The sequence below is a fragment of the Sinohyriopsis cumingii genome, chromosome 13 (genome assembly GCF_028554795.1).
Source record: "Sinohyriopsis cumingii isolate HCF-2022 chromosome 13, ASM2855479v2, whole genome shotgun sequence".
Taxonomy (NCBI): Eukaryota; Metazoa; Mollusca; class Bivalvia; order Unionida; family Unionidae; genus Sinohyriopsis; species Sinohyriopsis cumingii.
This window is the reverse complement of record NC_142973.1, coordinates 45,042,082-45,064,133: the sequence shown is the minus strand read 5'-3', so window position 1 is coordinate 45,064,133 and position 22,052 is coordinate 45,042,082. Positions and strand designations below refer to the sequence as shown.

The 22,052-nt window shown below is 33.9% G+C and overlaps 1 protein-coding gene across 2 annotated transcripts in view; it reads right to left on the bottom strand.

The window, feature by feature from the left end:
- The window catches only part of LOC149785333 (uncharacterized), a 38,305-nt gene that overhangs the window by 14,569 nt on the left and 1,684 nt on the right, over positions 1-22,052 (bottom strand). For both annotated transcript variants that reach the window (XM_089979226.1, XM_089979227.1), the window contains exons 3-4: positions 8,865-9,056; positions 952-1,485 (exon numbers count right to left, since the gene is read on the bottom strand). In XM_089979226.1, coding sequence (XP_089835352.1) covers positions 952-1,485; positions 8,865-8,993 — 663 coding nt within the window. In that variant the 5' untranslated portion in view covers positions 8,994-9,056. The remainder of the gene's footprint in view (positions 1-951; positions 1,486-8,864; positions 9,057-22,052) is intronic.

Here is a 22,052-nt window from a genome sequence, read left to right as displayed (position 1 = left end):
TAAAAAAGAAAATAAAGAAAAAAAGAAAAAACCTTTCAAATGTTTTTCTTGTTTCTTTGTAATTTTAAAGTACATGTATATTACTTCAAGAAAAAAATAACTGAATGATATGTTAATATCAACAGTAATGAAATTTATTAATTGTAACTTTTTCACACAGTCGTGAAAGTTATTAAAGTTTACTTTTTCATAAAAAGTGCAGAGAAGAGTCCTTATTACTCAGTCCTTTGGCCATGTTTAAATTGCAATTTTATATGAACATTTTAACCCATTTCTAGAATATACACGGCACTTTCATGAATAACACTGGGTTAATAAACTTACCATCATTTACAGGATTTAAATATTTAATGATAAACCTTCGAAAACATATGGCGAGAAACTGTGAACATAACATACTGTGTGATTTTATTGCACATCACAAATAGTTTTGCGAAGAAATAAAACAGCAAATCTGATTATCATGACTTCTTCCCCTATAACACACACATTTCTAATATATGGTACAAAATACTGAGTTGATCAAGCTTAATTCCCACTATAAAAACCACTCCTGCGTCCCCTTACAAGATTGGATAATAAGTATTTTGCTGTTCAAAAGCTTATTTTCAATGATCTCTTTATCAAAATTAAGATCAACAGAAATGGAGCTTGCTTTCTACTTCATAAAATTGGTAGAATTGCAAGCATTAGGAGAGTGACGAACATTAACAGAACAAAAATGTCCACCCTTTTTTTGACCTACGTATAGTTTGGGTTCTTTAAACTCAGAATAAAAGTTTTGATAAAGCTGTCAGATGAAATATAGGAGATGCTTGGCCATTTCAAAATACATCTACAAAACAATGCTGACCACAGGAAGACGTACTTATTACATTTCAAAATCTGTGATCAATTAACTTACATGAGTACCATGTGAGACTGGACCTGTAAAGAAACTTGAGTACTTACCACTGATGAACGCACATCATGTGCCAAGGGAGACAATCCATCTTTGACCAAGCTCTTTTTGATTTGGCTGATACATTCATCAACAGAGCTGTGATCACCATCTGAGTCAATAACAACAGTTTCTTTCTTTGAGTGCACATTTATTTTATGTCTCAATCTTTCCATAACCCGTGCGCTGTCACATGGCTGCCCACTCTCGGAATTATCAGTCATGCAAGATGGGCACTGACAAATTATCGGTTTTGACAGTTTTCTTTTCTTAGCATTATGTTCCTCTCTTTGAACATGAATCTTGAATTCTTCACAAAACTGTAACAGCTTTGTCACCTGAAACAGTGCAGCTATCTTTTCTATGAATTTTAAATTACTGCTTGTAAGCTTGATGACTCCCTCGTATAAGTAGGTGATGAACAGCGTCATTGAGTTTAAGTCAGTGTCAGCTGGCAGCTGGACATCCAACCTTCCATCCTGTGTTAAGTTCTCAGCCACTTGCAGAAAACGGGGACTGGAAGCAACCAGAACCAGTTTGTGTACCTAAATATAATGAAAACAATCATTTAAGGATTCTGCAGGAAACAATATCTCATATGGCTGTACAGTAAAACCTGTCTTGAAAGACCACTGCTAGACAGACATGTCTGAGAGGCCAGATTCTCAAAGTAGATATTGACAGATTAGTGTTAAATCTTATAATGTGAGACCACCTGTCTTGAAAGACTATACATTTCTGGCAGAAAGGGTAGTCTTTCAAAACAATTTCTACTGTACAAATATTTTTTTCACTCACCTGTCCATGACAAGTGACTTGTTTTGACTTCTTTCTAACTAGCCACAAAACTGTACAAAATATATCAATAGCGTTGCAAATTTCTCTAACTCAGAGACCCCTCCAGGACACCATCTCCACACTGTTGTTGGACATTTTAGTAAAAAATATTGCAAAATGAAATCAGTGTATTAATAAAAAGACCAAGAATGACTTTTTGTATTTCTCATTTACATTTAGATTTGTCATATAATACCCTGCAGATCAAGCTGAGTGGCGTCCCCAGGTGGCTGAGTGGTCTAAAGTGCTGTACTCACCTTTACTGATAATTGCAAACTCACCTCCATCTACATGGGTTTAATTCTCACACTTGGGCAATGTGGGTATGTGAGAAAGCTGCCAGTAGCTTCCCATGGGTCAGCGGTTCTAACCAGGATTTTACCAGGTTCTTCCTCCACCAATTGTACAGGACACCATGTGTAGCCTATCTTGCATTTAGAAATGGCATTAAACCCCAAGAATGACATCAATCTGAGTCACCAGTCACCAGAGACATAACTAAGCTCCACCCTGCATGTATTTCTACTAATGCCTTGAAGAAAAACAGGGTAGATATGTTTAATTTTTTCTGTAAATTTGTTTTATAAGTATGTCATATTTGTATGAACTGAACAAACAGTATATATTTTCTTGTATGCACTAAAGAAATAACTGAAAATTAACAAAATCTTGAAGCTAATTTTTTTAAATTTTAGATTTATTTTTAATAACAAAAACCAGGTGGGTGGGGTTAGCAGAAACACATGTGGGGGAAGGTGATGCAGCACCTGAAATGGACTGGTCAAGGTCTATTTATCATACAGAATGGTTATTAAGAATAAACTGTATCGAACATTAATATTTCTCATATGCTGGTCTTTGATCAATGAAACTTCATCAAGTTTCACTTTACAGCTTGTCTTGTACATGATAACATCCTACAATGACGTTCTTCTAATTTGATATATGGTACTAATACTAATTTTTAAATTAGTATCCCTACCTCCTTACAATAACCTACACAAATGTTAGTCATTGGTACAATATCAGAGCTAGGACTGGTAATCAAAAGTCAGGTTGAACATTCGATCTGCTATGAAACACCAGCATGTGCCCAAATTTTGATGTTTAAAACATGATACACCTTGTTTTGACAGGGAAGAGAATACCAGGTAACCAGTCCATGTTACTGTTTTTGTTGCCGTAAGCAACAGTCAAGGTGTTAAACAGCCCATGTCAGCTGCATGTAAAGAATATATTCAACATTGTAATTGTTTGTAAATGCCCCTTTGTGAGTAAAGAGTTAATTTATTACTTTTAAAACAGCACATGTTAGAGTCAAATTTTTGTGGGAGGTAAATTCCCTCTTCCACCAGAATGGGGCAAAATTGTAGAAAATTTGGGAGAAGTGGGTAAAGAGTGATATAAATTTACAATGTTTGCTTACAACAGTTGCTTAAAAATCCCTGTTGCAATAAACATTTCCATCAAATAATATAAAAACAAAAGAAATACTAAATAAAATTTATGCAAGTATCAAATATTTTCTCATTTTGATTCAGCAGAATTGCTGTGCAACTGGGAAAGATAAAAGCCTTGTTAAAAATACTACTGAAAATGGGTGATGTTGTACAAGTCCTTTTTTTTTACTTTACAAAATGAAATACAAAATAAACGTGCTCATTTTTGACATCAATCAGCCAATAAACCCCTGTTAACTTCCTTTTGCATCCTTCACGCGTGACATTTTGGCAGGAATTTCGTTCATTAAAATGTAATTCAGACTAAACTGGGTTTTACAAATCCACTTGCCTTATGCCCAGAAGAAGCTCAAATTTGGCTTGGAACAGCTCAAGCCTGCAAGGTACTTGCCAGCAAGCAAGGCCAAAAGATTGAGAGAGAGATAAAAAGAATGGAAGAGGTTGACTTTAGTTTGCAATACTTTATGTCCTTCAAGTTTTATATTTTACAATCTCACCACAGAACATGTCTGGTCTAGAATTTAACATAAATAGCCAGAGGGACAACTAAACTGATAAATTTGCTAGTCCTTCTCACAAAATAATGTTGATGGTAAATTAAATTTTACACGCCATCGGACTATTGAAATCATCAAAACAATTAGCTATGGGATAGCAGAATACCATTAATTTAGAGTACTGTATATCAGCATCAGCATCTTTATTTTGCAGTTATATAGACCACATTCTTCTATTACATAACTGTCCCCAATTTCTCTCATCTATCAAGTCCTTTTTTCAAACGATATGTCAAAGTCTATCAATTTGATTCTAGTTTGTAGTTAATGCCATGCTTTCTCATGCAGATATAATAATGTCAATATTTACTATCTGAGGCAAGTTTTGATAAGCCAGGAATAAATATTTATTATTTTGTTTATCCGCTGCATTTTAATTGAAATAATTTTATGTACAAGGGATTCACTGATTTTCTAGTCCTAACCTAGCCACAGACATTTTGTGAGTTCCGATTAGTGCCAAGCTTGCAGACTCTCACAGCTTATTTTCATGCATGTCACTGATTTCAAGGTGACTAGGTGATTGCATGATAATTGGTTTAAATATAACTCTTGAGATTTCTTTGACAGGTGTGTTTGGAAGTAAAAGGCACTTATTGATAATAATTAGCCATTGGAATTTCTTTCAAAGCATGATAAAAATAAACATTAAGCATCCCCCAAAAATGTTTATTATCTATTGTTTACATGATAATTATAAATGACTGACAGATACTTATTGTCTGGCAAATAATTAAATGGATAAAAATAAACATCCTCAAATATGTGTCTGTCACAAGTTAAAAGTCAAGTTCATAATTGTTAAAATTTTATCTACCTAAATCTTTATCGAACAATATAGCTGGCAGACGAATGCACATTTGTATAGGTAATAACCATATCTTACTTAAATTATGCAGTATAGATAATGCCCTGTAAATAGTACAGTAATGTCAAGTTACTCTAGGTGCACGATAAGTGACTTACTGTGCTGCACCTGTTGCATGAACGAGGGTTAGCATAAACTTGCATATCAAGAGCTGACTTGTACAAATAGGCATTCTTGCTGCAGAATTGCCAGAGATAAAAGCAGTATAGGTATTTACCCAATTTTTTTATCACAAAAAGATGAACAATGGCTAACTGTGGCTTGCTAGCTTGGTTATCAGGGTACTAGGATACCACTCGTGTACTACACCATGTTAAACTGGATAAGCAAGTAAGAGGTATAATCTAGTCCTGTGTGGACATGTATTTATTTTCCTGTGTGGGTGCACATCTTCAGCTTTGTGTTGGCTTGTATAATTTCATCCAGTGTGGACAAGTATTGTTCTGTGTGAGAACATACATTCGTCTGGTGTAGATAATTATTATGTAACCCTCCGGTGTAGACATGTCATACTTCCTGTCCATGTGAAGACTAGAATTTGATATGAACTTTTATGAAAACAGGACTCCTGACATGTTTTCCTGTTATTTTAGCTTGAATTTAGTGATGTCTTTTTTATTGAATGAAGTGTTGATAATGTGAATTGTAACTATATATATGATTTGATATAGATTAAATTACAGTTTTAATATCATGTATTTGTGTACAGTTGTTGCTTGCTCCCCTCATACACAGGCACACAAACAAACAGGCCTATTGTAAGTTGTGACAGAGTCAAAGAGTTTAATGCATGTCACCAATTTCGAGGTGGCCAGCTGAAAACTGTTAACTAAATGGATACAATAAGTGTTTGAAAATCATTATCATTAAGTTGTGATTATAAATAAATCATTACAAGAAGTCTATCTTTCATTATTGTCAATGTAACTAGGAGACAAGTCTGGTAGCTATCTAGGCAATGAAAAGGATACTTGACAAAGTTTCTGCAAACAAACCTAATAAACCTATTTGAATGAAAAATAGCTGGTTAATTGTTTAATTTTTTAGTTTGAGATCTTTAACCTAAACATTGCTACCTCTCTCTTAAAAATCAATTTCCAAAACTGATTATCTATCTGTCCATTTATCTTTCTAGCTACATGTACATGTGTGTCAGTGCTACTTAAACTAAATTTGCATTCTAACTCTTCTTTTTCTTATCATCTATGTATCTATCTACATCTACTGCTTACACATATCTTTCTTGATAACTTTAATTATCAGCATATGGTTTTAAAGTGCAAACAAAGATGAAAATAAAATTTCCTTATCTGTAAATTAAATCTGACACCGTTTCCTTAAAACATATTTAATTTTATCCATGTTCTAACTTATGCATGTTTAGTTGTGATAACATGGAGCAAGCTCAAATCTCCCAGAGGCAAGTTCAATTTTCCAGTCAGCTTGCCATGGGCATTCTGATGCCTGGTGACCACATGATGTATGTATTTTTCTGCATTGTATGTATTTTTTTTATTTGTCAAAGTTGTGGACTGAGAGATGGATAATTCAAAAGTGATCACTTTTTCATTATGGAATTTACATGGTTATATCAACTATTTCATTTGAATTCTTGCACTATTGGCCTTTTTCTATTTCTATAATTTTCTACAATTTCTGTTATTTAAAAATACTGCTAACTGGAGGGTTGAGTTTTAACAAAAAATAATATAACATGAAAGTAACATCAATATTTTCGTACACTCCAAAGTACTACTGTATAGTGAATTCTTTCATATGTGGAATTTTTTAAGAACTGCAGAGTAAAGTACTGAATTTATGTAATTCCATGTTGTCACCCTGGTAACTGTGGGTATATACAATTATACCTTTGACACAGAAATGGACCGAAGTGCACACAATACTTTCATGTGTAAACTATTTTACACTGCTAAAAGAACATAAGAAAAACACAAGAGTTGATACTGTACTAAGGATACAAAAGCATTCATGTTATTAAAAGAGGTTAGTAGGCGATGACTTCAACTCAATTAAAAGTAAAGTCATCTCTGCTTTTGCTATATATCTGGAGAAAAAAATTACACGCACTTTGGCCATTATTTCACATGAATCACCCCCTATAATGGAACCCATAATTTATGATAATTTTCATGTATAATATATACATGTATGCACACAAAAAATCTGATTGTAATTATACAGTATTACTTCCATAAAGTCAAACCTGACATGAAAGAGCATTGGTACTTCAGACCACCTGTCTAAAACCATGTCCTACTTTTATGAAATGCCTCGTAATAAAATGTCAACTCAAAATTTGCATACCCATTATCTGTAATCTACAGTGAGATAACTGCATTAAACCTACTTTAAAAATTTTGATTTTTCAATCTTTTTCAGTGGTAACAACAAATTACAGACTTTAAATTTGAAAGTCAAAAATCTTTACAAAGGCACAAAATTTTGATGAGAATGTTCTGAAGCTGACAAAGTTTTATGAAAATTGGTCCAAATTCTTGATGTGCTGATTGATTTGTTGCTCAGTGTAATGACATCTTTTCAGAGATCACCTGTCTTGATAGGCCATGATAGGCCACCTGTCTTGAGACAATTTTTGTTAAAATGTGGTCTCTCAAAAAGCAGGTTTCGCTGTAACATAACGAGAACTTTAGAAACTTATTCTACATGTATCTTTTCTCTCTCTATGTATCTTTTCTCACTCTCCTTCCCTATCTCATCTTGATTTGGTACCAAGCATATTTTTGTTCCTGTGCAGTTTTCGTCATTCAGCTTGACAATCATTTACTGACTAGTTTTACAAAAAAATCATGCATGCTGTAAATTAAAGTCTATACTTATTACGGTGATTCTGAGTCTTGATTTCAATTCAAATCTCATGCATGGAAAATTTTAGAAGAACACGGTGCAATCCACAAAATCATGAATTCCCTCATTTAAGAAAAAGTCTACAGATCTATAATATGTTTGCAAAAATAAATTATTTTGAACTACATGTGATTTATGGTATTAATTTAGAACTGTGTCCATGGATACCTCGGCCACTGGAACAATGCCACAGGTAATAATTATACAGCATTGCAAAAAAGGAGGACATATTTAACGCTTTCATCAAAGTTATGAAAGACTACTTACCATATATACTTGGTTATAAGTTAAGTCAAACTGCAAACAGCAAAGATCGTTATCTGCCATAGCAATGTGCCTGCAGATCAGAACCTATGTTGTCTGTTCTACTGATTACTCCTAATAAACTGCACAGATCTAGATTTGCCAGCATACTATGCACCGTCAGATTTAGGTCTGTGCAGTTTGCAGCTAGCCACGTCTTACAAGTGAATATATAAGGTAATCATTAATTTTTAAATATTTAACATTAACTATACTATAGTAACATAGGAACAGTCTGCATTTATGTATTTGTTGCTGTATGCGTGAAATTTCACAACCATTTAACTTTACTGTCAAGTGTATAAACAAGATCGATTTTTGTTTGTGCTGTAATCATTATTAAGGGTATATTTTCAATATCATAGAAATATATGAAAAGTTTGAACAAAGCATATTTGCCGTAAAGAATTTGTGAATTAATAATTGATTAAACATATACGAAAACATTTTTATTATAGTCTTCCATGTGAACAATAGTCCCATAACCAATTCCTTTCTTAACTTTACCAAAAATATTCACGCTGGTCAAAAGTTTGTAATTTTTAGTAACATAATTCAATTAGCAGGGACAAAATTCTGTAAATACTGTATATACTTGCTTATAACATAAGTCCACCTGCTGCAAACAACACAGGCCCTGATCTGCCATTGCATAATGCACCAGACCGCTCTGGTGGCATAAGTGGCTAGAGCATCTGCCTTGGATGTGGGATATCGCAGGTTCGAACCCCACTTGAGTCATACAAAGACTTAAAAAAAATGGTACAAGCAACTGCCTCACTAGGCACAGAGCAATAGGAAGATAGTATTAAGACTGGAAACTGTAACTGATGCTACTGGCAAACATTACTTCTATGTGTTACTGCAACAAATTAAAACCTTCAAATTAGCTTCAAAAACACTATCAATCACTAGAGAGGTAGAAATAAATGTCAAAATTAAAGGCAGTATGGAATTTTAAAACATCACCATAACTACAGTACACATCAATACTGTCTAAAACCATTTCTTACCTTGAAAACATGCTTTCCAATTTCAATCTTGGCATCAAAAAATTTATTTTCTTTCCAAAGCTTTGAAATACTATGTACCAGGCTGCTGCTGTGGTAAGGATTGATGAAAACTTTCTCCATTGTGCACATGTATGCAAAACTCTGGTCCTCCTTTCTCTGCACTCCTTCTAATCCATCCAATTCAAATGGGAACTGTGAAAAGAATAGAAATTTTCAAAGTAATCATTTTATATACTCTGTAAACTCAGTTGTATATCCTACTGCAAACTGCACAGTCCCATTATCTGCCATCGCATAATGCACAAGCAGATAAGGGTCTATGCAGTTTGCTAGAAGTAATCAGTAGAACAAACACAGACCGTGATCAGCCAGCACATTGTGTGTCAGCAGACTGGGTCTATGTTGTTTTCTGTTGGACCTGACTTATAAATGCATACATACAGAGTTGGATTAAAAGCCAGGAATAAATAACATAAATAATATTCTATTATATAATTTTTCCATACATATATGAACTGCTTTGTGTAAAACAAATATGACAAATTTACAACTGGAGTAAAATGTAATGAGAAAGAAAATATAACTTTTTTTTAAAACTAGTTACTATAAGGACCCGTTATGAATAAATAATGACAATATGTAGCTAGGTGAGCAAAGGTCATTGCTTTCTGTGGACAAGAAAATGTTGTAACTTGTAAAACTGAATACTTTCAGATTTTAGAAACAGAAATATTCAACCTATTTATTACAAATATGTGCTGATATCAGTGTACACTGTAATGACAAATCACAATTAAACATACAAACCGTTCAGTGGAAATTGGCCAAGTAAGCCAAGGTCATTTGAAAAATTACAAATATATGAACATATTATTTCAAAACAATGATTTAAAACAAAATAGGTTGATGGGAGAAATATAACAGACATCAGCTAACATTCTGAAATATTGCAAAAAGAAGAAGAAAAAAATTATACAATTTATTACTGACATTTTCTTTAGCTGAAAGTAAAGTCTCACATTTGTCAAACAAAGCATCAAATCTCTATGTCATTGCATGGTGTCAAATATTACAATATGTGCACATGACATCACATGATACAAGTCAGATGTAGGCTCTGACTGTCACTGGTTTTCTATTTACTGTACCAGTCTGAGACCGATGTTTGTATGTAAACAATCTGTGACTCGTACTTTTTAGGAGTTTTATAAATGACTTCCGAATATAATCAATCATTTTGCTGATGATGCAAAAATGTATGGGATGCAAAACTGTATGCTATAGTTAATGACGATGATTAAGATCATCTCTGTAATTGGTCTGATACCTGACAAATGGGTTATAATACCTGATACCTGACAACTGGGTTATAGTACATGATACCTGACAACTGGGTTATAATACCAGCAAGTCAATGCATATTGGATATATTGAAATTAACTCGGAGATATAACATGTACATGATAAAAAGTGCATCCAACAAAGATATAACACAGTTCAAATTATCTGGATATTACCTGTGATGAATTCACTATACAGAGCTAACAAGAATTTTGGGCTTATTTATATAACATTTACTGTTTTTACACATATAAATAAAGAGGTTCCTTTCATTAGATTAATTACTAATAAGACCATATCTAGAATAAGATAAGTCTGCAAGGGATATTTTGTATGAAAATCAAATGTATACAGTATGCTGAAAAATCTTAGAAGATTGTCATACAGTGAAAGATAGCTGAACCTAGGATTAAAAACAATGAAGAACATGTGCAGACGAAGGAGAGGTGATCAAATTCAAGTTTTAAGGACTGTTAAAGCAAAAAAAGTGAATTGTGATAAAGTTTAATCTAAATCATTCACCAGCAAAATGAGTGTTCTGTTTTCTTGATTTTAATGGCAGCTTTAAAAAAATTGTTATTTCTGTAATGCCAAATAAATGGTAGCTATGTGTCTTTACCAAGTACACAGTGTTGCAGCCAACCCCCGCTGGCCTGGAAATCAATCATTAACATGATAATTGTTTTTTTCCTGTTGGTTTAAACAACATCTTTAACAACAAATTGTTGGCTGAATCATGCTGAGGAAACAAGAGCTGAATACCGTTCCCATGGATACAACAAGGCAGCTAACCCAATAGAATGAGAGGCAACTTTCAAAACTGTTAAAAATAACATATAGACTGGATGTCAGAAATCAGTTTTGCTGTGCAAGTTGTAAATGATTAGAATACATGTAATCTTTCAAATCAAGTGGTATTTGTACAAATTTAGCTTTATTGTAAAAATGTAAGCAATTAATTCATGTCTGACTGGTATAAGACAAATTATATATTTTTAATAAACCACAGAAGTGTAAGCTTTAAACATGGTCTGATCAACAGTAAATAAACATTTATCAAGAAAAGAGTCACATTTTATCATGTAGTTTTCCTGTTTCTGTGTCAGTGTTGTGTCACCAATAAGTGACAGCATCTAATCTCTTTACTTTGTTGACACACTGCCTAAAATGGGCTTCAAATGATTCCTGCTGCAATTTCTATGACACTGGAAGAAATGCAAGGCCTTGATTAAGAAAGTTTACTTTCTGGTGTTAAAAAAGCCATACTGGTTACAAATTTGGTACCAGTCTAAATTTAAACTGATCACATAAAGGACATAATTTTGTCTTGGATATAAGTGTTATAATTAAAAAATGTTGGCACAATTCAAACTAGTGGAATTCTTTGATTTCAGTAAAGCATATGGACATGCGCCTAAAACCAATTCTAAGATTCTGAAGAGCTATCATGCTTTTGTACAGAAAACCCACATGATTATGCAGATGAGCCAGCTTTGACCAAAATGTAATCTGCAAGTACTTATTTGGGTTATCTGTTGATTTTTTTTACAAGCTACTAAGCCTGAATGATGAGGAAACACAATGATATGTTACATATTTTATGAACTTCAATTTAGCTTTATGACCCTTTCATTAAGTATGGGGTTTACAATTACTTCCAGTGGATTACGGGTAAACCCTACATGTGCATAGAAATGATTGCTTGGTCTGATTTTCCATCAACACTTCTTTTGTATAAACAAAGATCTGGTTATTAAAGCTGAAAACTAAATACCTCAGACATGGCCTGCCTACAAGAAATCGACAAGAAGTGTCCAAAACACACTCTTATTGGTCTGTGGGTCCGCAGCTGATCATCTATGTCATTTTCTTTTCAATCAATGAAACTATCATACGCCGCTTTCGACAATGGCAATCCATAAACTCATGCCATGCAAATTTATGAGTCAACAGACGACGATAATTTACTTTGATTTTAATCAAAAAATTTTCATGATCAACTATTACTTGATTATCCTTTCAAGGAAGATCTCTTAAAATTTCTTGTACATGGTAAAACCTATTTTTTCATATACCATATCATTTTATATATAAAGATTGAAACATGATGTTAAAGACAAAGGCTGAAACTTGAAATCAATCTTACAATAAAAACTGCATGAAATAAAAAAGCTATGTGTACTATAATAATGTAAGAAATATAATTATTTAAACCTGTCCCTATACTAGGTCTAGATCAAAACAAGCTAAACTGTCATAAAAATTACAAAGAATTCAGGACCATTTCTTTTTTTTAATTGTTGAGTGTTGAAACCTTCTCTGATATTCTTGAGTGAGAAGATTTTCAAATTAGCCATTGTGGCAGCCATATAGGATATAAGACAGACAACATTTTCATTTAGGACAAACCAGACACTATTAGAAGACTTTGTGAAAACCAGTCCACGCTGATATGACTATCCATTCAGTAGAATTAGTGTCAAGATTTTCAATATGTACATGTATATTGTGGCAACTATAGGTGAGGTCTGATTGGCACCATTTTCATTCAAGAGCAACTAGACATCATAAGCAGTCTCATGGTGAAAACCCCATGCATGAACTTCCATTCAGAAGGAGAAGCAATTATATTTTCAAGATGGTTGCCATGTGGATGTCAGGAACTATTTTCATTTAGGACCAACTAGGCATCAGAAGAAACAGCTGGTGAAAAGCAAATGTTGATATGGCCATCCAGCTAGGAGCAGTGAAACAATATTTTCAAGATGGCCACTTTGGTGACTTAGTACCATTTTCTTTTGGGACCAGCAAGACAAATCATAAGCTTTCCAGTGAAATCCCAAATCAATATGACTTTCTGTTCATCAGAAGTAGCAATAAAAAGATTTTCCATGGTGATCGTATTGGCTGTTAGATAGACATCATAAATTCATTTTGGACAAAGTAGATATCACAAGAAATTTTTATTATAAAAACCTCATTTGATATCACAAGAAATTTAAGAGTTACAATAACAAGTTTTTAAGATAACTACCGTGGTGGTCATCTTGGATGTTTGAGTGGCACCATTTTTGTTTAAGACCAACCACATATTATAAGAAGACTTTTCATGAAAACCCCATGTTGATATGACTTTCTCTTCAGGAGGTGTTGGAATAACAAGACCATTGCCATGGAGGCCATATGGGACATCAGACTGATGCCATTTTCATTTTACACATTCTAGCCAAACATTACAGAAACTAGTGAGACCCAGTCTACTGGGGACCAGAACTATTAATAGCAGTTGTTACAACTGGTGCAATGGTGCATGGCTGAGTAATAGGTTTATGGCTAACATGTGTACACAACAAGCTGTTGATTACTTACTGTTTTAATTTAGGCCAAATACAGGATTTTTTTCACAGTGTTATAAGTAATATAGGGATCAAAGATGGTTGTTCTTGTTGTTCTAGGGTTTAACACCATTTTTCAACACACAATAGACTATACATGGCGGCCAGTACAACTGGTGGAGGAAGAACCCTGGAAAACCCAGAGAAGAACCATTGACCCACGAGAAGCTACTGGCAGGCTTTCCCACGTGCCCACGCTAGCCGAGCCTTGGACTTGAACCCATGCAGATAGAGATGAGATGGCAGTGATCTGAAATGGTGAGTGCTTTAGACCACTCAGGACCCCTTCAGTGATGGTGATGATGTCTTTGAAGTCTTTGATTAAAAACTTGACCATCCATTGGTGGATGTGAGATAAAAAGGAAAGATCAACCCAAAAAACATTTTGGCAGAAACACATGGGTAAATAATGCAACACTGGTTAAACATATTAAGCAGCACCTATGAACAACATCAAAAGTGTAAAGACAAACTGTATAAAGCAAGACACATTTCAGATGCTAATGAACATGAACACTGCTGTAAAGACAATCTTGATAGAGTGTGTGTGTGTGTGTGTGATTTGGATTTTTAACATAGCTTTAACAATTTTTCAGTCATATTGCTATGATGTCTGCAGTGTGGCAGTTTATAGTGATGTCTAACACTGGGGCATCATGCCAAAGACATGCAGCATGATGTCCTACCCAGTAACATTATCCTGACACCAGGCCGACCAGTCCTACAACTAACCTCTTAATGTTGACTTCCAAGCAAAGCAGCTGTTAGTACCATTTTTGTAAGTCTTTGGTATGACTCGACCAGGGATTGAACCCACAATCTCTCGCATCTCAGGTGGATGCTCTAACCACTAGGCCACTGGAGTGGTCAATCAATCTTGATAGAGCAATCAGATAATGGTTGATATCAGGACCTAGAGGAAAACGTTACCTTACATGAAATATTTTGGGATCTTAATAGCAACTGCAATGTTGTGCGACACAAAATTGCAAAATATAGGGCCCTTTAAGGGTAAATGGAATTCAAGTCCAGGTTTGTGGAATACGAGTCTGGGCTTGTGATTGTTCTTAAAATCACCAGTCCTTAGCCTGTGTTTGAAAAAAATGTTCTTTAAGCACTGGGTATCACACCTACATGCACATAACTGAATCAAGGTTAGATTGTTTTGAGATTACCTCTGATGTTTATTATGGTCTGAGGAAGAGGGAATAAATTATGACCTGATTAGTTTAACAGTTGAACAAATTGTTGTTGCTGTTGTTGTTGTGGGGTTTAATGCCATTTTTCAGCACACGATAGGCTATACATGGCGGCCAGTATTAATGGTGGAGGAAGAGCCTGGCAAAACACCGGAAAGAACCACCAACCCACGAGAAGCTACTGGTAAGCTTTCTCACATACCCACATTGGCGGAATCCAAGACTCGAACCCACGCAGACAGAGGTGAGATGGCAGTGATCTGCAACGGAGAGCACTTTAGACCACTCGGGGGCCCCTGAACAAATTGTAATACTAGTACAAGTGTTGTTTGATTGCCCATCACAATTAATCAGAAAAAACATTGGAAAATATGACAATAAGTGCAGCCTGTTGTCCAAAGTAAATTGCCAAACTCTGTGTTTTATTGACAATTAATTTGCTTCTATCAGCAAAACGTAAATTTGGGTGCACCAATTAATGTATCATTCAGTAAGAATTTACCAGACAAATGCTCATTGATTTATTTCATGCCTTGGAATTAAACATACTCAGGATTTTAACTGTTAAATCAATGCAACTCAAAAAGTAATATTTTCTTTTTTTCTCAGTCTCAGAAATGACTTGCAAGTGATGATCATTTCAACCTTCAAGGTTGTAAGACAATTTAAGGAAGTATGGAAAAGTGAATTTCTTTGAGTTCAAAATGTTGAAAAAGATGGAAATACATTGATATGTGGCTGGAAAATCAAACCCGCTTGCCAATGAGGGCAGGTCCAATTATCAAATGTAAAGTTTAATATACCAAATCCCATGTTTATATATAATTAAAAAGAGAAACATCTGGACAAAAAGTAGTAATGGAAATGTCTGTGTCACTCTCTGCTTGTCTGGTTCTTACAAAATACTGTAAAATTTTCTCATTTACATGAGACAAGAAATTTTAGACATCAGTTCGCTCCCAAATTTCAAAGAATCCCAGCTACACAGGTATGAACTCATGACTGCTAAAATGTATTTAGTTCTGACTCTCACAATTTTCATTTTAACTCCTGAGATTGATGGGGTCAAGGGTCATACGACTCTTAAGTTTTGAAATCTATTGAGATATCTTTCTGTAACAATATAATAATGAATTCGTGTTTTATTCTAAATATTATTCAGTTCAAATTAAACAAAACAGTATCATGGCAACGTCAGGGCTCTTGATTGAGTTTCAGGATGAGGAGTCCTGGACTTTTCACTCATTGAACTCGGGAGTACCCAGCATATTTCTTAGTCACCTGCATAAAAAAAACTCACTTTCAAAGGGATATAGGGGAAAATGAAAAAACATTAGAACTTAATTCAATGTCATTTAAAATATCACACCAAAGGAAAATATTTGTCAGAAAATAGAATGTTAAATGTAAACATTATACATGTAAATTTATTGTTAAAAATTTACTCCTTCAACTGTAAAAAGCAAAAACAAACCCTCAATAATAAAATCATCAACAATTTCAATCCCAGGAATGATAACTTATAATTATATATATATTATTATTATTATTATTAAATGAAACAAAGAAGGAATAAAAAATTATATCAACCAGCACGTGTGCAAGAAAACTAATTGAAAAAAAAATATATCATAATTAGTAAACAATGTTGGCTATAAGGAAGAGGTGGGATACAACATGGGCTCTATAAAAAAAGGTTAATTAATCTTGATACATGAGCAGTACTTGCATACATGTACATTTAGCTTGAGACTACAGATTTGAAATGTTGTTAAATGAATTCATACAAGCTTTGATGATATTCAAATATACCCAGTCAAATGAAACTTACCCATTTCTTTTTCCTTTTGTTGGCATTAGTGTCTTTGTTATTATTTTATCATAAGTGTGCTTCCCAAAATATGAAAACAGATTTTGAAAACTCATTTGTATCAGTCAACATACTTTTCTTCACTCTTTCAAAAGTCACAGGACAACTGATACTGCAGCTGCATATGGAAATCACATGTATTTAAACAGCAGTTCCAAATAACCATTACAATTCCAAAACAAACTCAGAGAAAGCAGATGCATATAGAAATCACATGTACTTAAACAGCAGTTCCAAATAACCATTACAATTCCAAATCAAACTCGGAGAAAGCTTTGATTACTTTCTTGATTTAGGTTGCATCATCACCAATTTAACTTAAATGCTGTTATACCAAAATAGAGCATTGATTATTTGCCAATCAATCACAGTATCCTTCATAAAGCAGTCCTCTTAACAAGATAATTAAATAATGATTAACTTCCAATTAGTCACACTTATTTCATGCCTGGTTAGGTAAAAATCTAGCCTGTAGATAATATGTAGCCTGGCCATGGCTGACCAGAATGTTAAGAGGGTGAGTACCCTGGGGGAAAATGTGGCATGTCATGGGTAGAGAAGTCACAATTTTAGAAAAAGTCAACTGGGTACCTGACGATCATAATGATCGGTTACCCAATCAATGGGAAATTATAATAAATGTGAACCTGAACTGATCTGTTTTAGGATCATACATGCCAACTGCCCAAGCAGTTTAAGCACAATTATTACTAATATGTGAGGCAAAAAAGTGCAATCTGAACGTAAGGGTGATCTATATATTACATACCATAAGTACAGAAGGCCGTATGAAAAATGTACATTTATCTCTGCTTCTAACCTAGATCTGCAGTTAATTAAAATTATTCTCACAAATCGGCTAAATCCATGTGGATTAGTATGAGAATACAGACACATAACAATATGATAAATTCTATATACGCAACATTCAATTTAATTAGTCTACTTCACGTTTAACTTTTGCTCAAAGGTCATAAAGTCAAGTTCACAAATTCTTAAAGCTGTATTACAGCACTGTAGAACTCCTCTTTGAAAATTTGATCTGTCTTTTCCTAATGCAACATCTTCTTCACCTTAACAAAATCCCTCTCCTCTAACATTTTTCAGTCAAATAACATCCACAAGTCATACTGATAAAGCCCATTTCACCTAATAATATTTGGCGCCATGTTTTTCATTATACACTTGTCTTCTACATAACTGTGTATAAAACTATAATGAACCTGTGATACATGGTTTAAAATTCAAGAAACCTGTCTGTTTTCTTTGAAATGTGTCATGTACAGTTCCTATAAACAGAAAATAAGGAAACTGAAGAACATAACCCAATGGTCGCACACAACAATATAAGATCAGTAGATGGCAGACAATGATGGATCAATGTCACATGACATAAGCCTTGAACTGTACTCATTATTTTGTATCTCACTTGCTCCTGACGTTGCCAGATATATCTCTGATCTGAACTTGGAAACATGGGGTGGGTGGGTTGGGGGGTTTACATGAACTAAACGGGTACCCTATAGCTAATTTTATTACCCAGGTAATTTTCAACAGGTGGGTACCCAAGTACCTGTTAACAAGTTTAGTCATGGATACATGTTATAGAGAGAAAAGGTGTATACTTTGGGAATTTCATGTGATACTGACCTGGAAGCTTGGGTCCCTGAGAACCCTCAAGATTACTCCAATAAAAATGTAGTCCTAATTTAAGATAATTTCCCTACCGGAATCTATCCCTATAGGATTAAATGTCAACAAAAATAAACCCAAACTATCAATATTTACATTTATGCTGAAAGTATGGGTCTACTTAAAATGAGAGTGACGTATCCAAAAATAATTTAATGAACAAGATATTTTACACAAACTAAAATGTAAGTATTTTGCAACCTCTTTTATTCTGTACCCAATGTTTTATTTTATGAAATATGCTAATTTTGTGCATGACATCAATTGTATGAAATTCTGTAGCAAGTACCATAAATAATTATTCCAAAGTCCTGGATATAAAGCAATTATTACAAAAGGTTCTATTCAAGCCATTTTCATAGGACCAAATAGAGCCCAACAAATCCTGACATACAACTTTCTTGTATCCTTTTTTGATGAAGGTCTTCTTGGAATATCTTCACCTAAATCATGTGGAACTTAAGACTCTTTTAAAGTCACTACAATGCATGAGTTTCATTTACTAAATGAGTTTTATCAATTCTGTTGCCAATATTTTACTGCGTAGCATTGTTGGCAAAAGAAAAGGGACACTGACTTATTTCAATCATATCATGGTGACTTTACAAACATTCATTTACATTGTCGAGTTTAATGCATAAATATAAATAAATTTAGAAACACATGAAACAATTTTAATGAGTCAAAAATATGTCAGTATCCATATGATGAACGGCTGATGCTCAGATGACTGCCGACAAATGTGACTTACAACTACTGCCGACAGATGTGTCTTGCAACTACTGCCGACAAATGTGACTTACAACTACTGCCGACAAATGTGACTTACAACTACTGCCGACAAATGTGTCTTACAACTACTGCCGACAAATGTGACTTACAACTGCTTTCATTCTAAGCCTTTATAAAACTGGAGCACATTTTGTGGCACAATCAACGGTTTTTAGACTTTATTTTCATTATTTGGGACTCCATTTTTCTAATGTATTTTTGGAAATGCACACTCACATTCATTTTATACGGAGATGATATCAAGCAGCATTTAATAAACAGTATTAAGATACATCTCCACTGAAAAATAGACTGGTTTAGAACAAATTATGGAGAACTCGCCCTGGGAGAACTCACCCCATGAAGAAGTCACCCTGGGAGAACTCATCCCAGGTGTCAGGAGAAGTTGCCCCATTGTGGTCGGAGAAATCACCCCACTGCGCCTGGAGGAGTCACTCCAAGGATCATAGATACTAATTCTGAGATGTCGCCACATGGTTGTTCAAGCTTTATTTATTGTTATTTTCTATAACTTAATAACTTATTAAATCCGTAAAATGTGCAACTTTTCAACTTTTCCATTTGATCAACTTTGCTTCTGTACTAACGAAAAAGAAGTGTTCTCTGTCATGTTTTGTTCTGCTCTTCAAATCATTAGATGCATTTTAGTTGGAAAAATAGAGCGGGTGTAAACATGATGTGACGTTTGCAGTTTTACATATGAAAGGGTTCAACCTAATACCCAAAGTCATCCTGACATGACTTTATGGCATGGACCTCTATAACCTGAAATCGACTTAACTTGTGCAGACCGTCAGTAAGCCAGAGGGTTATAGTATCGTCTCTCTAAATAAACAATTTAATCTGATTTTTCATCGAGATTTGCTAACAATTGACGAATGTTACTTGAACTTGATAAAAAGCATCAGTGATGCCTACTCAGGAAATGTGGTCGCTAATGAGCTCAACATTATGGCTAATGCGCAGAATTCGGACAGTTTCTGAAAGCTTACTTGTACTACGCCCAGGATTTAGTTTATTTCTTCTTTTTTGTCAGTGTTCGTAATTTTATTATTTCTCAATAAAACAAACTATTTAAAGTTGAAGAAGAAGTTTAACAAATATTTCACTACTAAACTGCCAATGCAAAATAAACAGGATTATGTTATTTTATTATATATAACACCATGATCACATGTACTAACGGGATTTTGTTACATTAAATGCATATTTGAACGGCTCGACGTACTTGGGACATAATGAGAAGATCATCTTTAAAAACAAATTTAAATATCACCTTTAAATCCTGGACTAAACTGAATAATATTTCACATGGTCTGAATCAGCTTGGAAGTTGGGCCGAATCAGCCAGAAATCTGGGCCTAATCAGTTAGTAATTTGTACCAAAACAGCCTGGTCCGAGTTTGAGAGTAATTACCACATTAATCAATAATGTTAATATAATAGATATATCAATCAAGATAGCTAACAGTAACATTTGTTTAAAGCAAATTTTATCGTAGTGTTCCGGTATGTGTTCTAATAAGAAATCTAACAAGTTTATATGACCACACAGACTTTCAATTATAAAATGATATATTTTTGTATTATCAACATTACATGAACAAGATGAATACAGAATGGGAAGGAAGGGTTTATTATACAACGAGTGGAAAACAGTCTTGAATGTAAGTGTGGAAAGAAAAATGCATATTCATTCAATGCAGTGACATAAAAAATCAAAGGTGCATAATAAATTGATGCTGGAAACATTCAATGACAAAGTGTAAGCATGTCTTTAATGTTACTTCATTTGGTGGATAATATCTTACTTTTCAAAGATGGAGAAGAAAGAAGAAAAAAAAAGAGTTAAAAAAATTGAGGATTGTTCCAATACCATTGTATATATAGATTTACAATGTAAATATCAGAGTTCAACAACGATATAAAGTAAGCATTTAAAAACAAATACTTTTTGCTATGAATATTGTAACAGTTTTGCTGTATAACTGTCAGAGATAAGCACTGATGGAAAACGGCAATATTTTCCATATTATTCAGTACCAAACATAGGATTGTCTAAGAGAATGAAAAGAAAATGTATTTGGATATGTGCTGAACATATTCAATCAAGGAAAAGGTATTCAATGATCTATTTGACAATATGAACCCTCTACTTACTCAAAAATTACTGTTAATTACTTAATAGTATGTTTGACTTACATAGATTTTGTCAAAATGGGTTAAGGACAAAAATGTTTATATCAGAGTTACAAACAATGATGACTCGTGGTTTTTGTATGCAATCAAATCAATTCTAAACACTTCGTAAATGAACCCCTGATACCAACAATACTTATTTTTAAAGAAGTGTTCCTGTTGTTTTAGTATATGTCTGATGAAAAGTAGGATCTCGGCAAATTTGGATACAGGTGCATCATATAATCTAGAACAGATGGAGTGAAGCCATCAGATAATCAAGACGCATTTCGGTTATTCTAACCCAGGTTTGTTTCTATTAAAAAGGATACTCGCTGATACAATTTAGATATTACTAAAATAAGAGGCAAAGATTAAATTCTATTGAAAATAATGGTGTTCACAGAAAATAAATAGTAAATAAACAGTCACAATGAACAGTCTGCTCCTTGATGGATGGAGACAAAACATAAGGGAAGTAACAATGGGGGCATGAATTTCTAACCATCCTGGACATCACACAGATGACTATATCATCTCGTGTTTGGTAACTTTCAGACAAACAAGTCTTCTATAAATCCTGACAATGGTGACAGTACTAAACAGCATCAACAACAGCAAGTCCGCAATGATCAGTAATAATTGTCCGACATATACAGGCTTAAGGATTCATGGTACTAATTCAGTTCCCATTGTAAACCTATGCAAAAACCATGATACA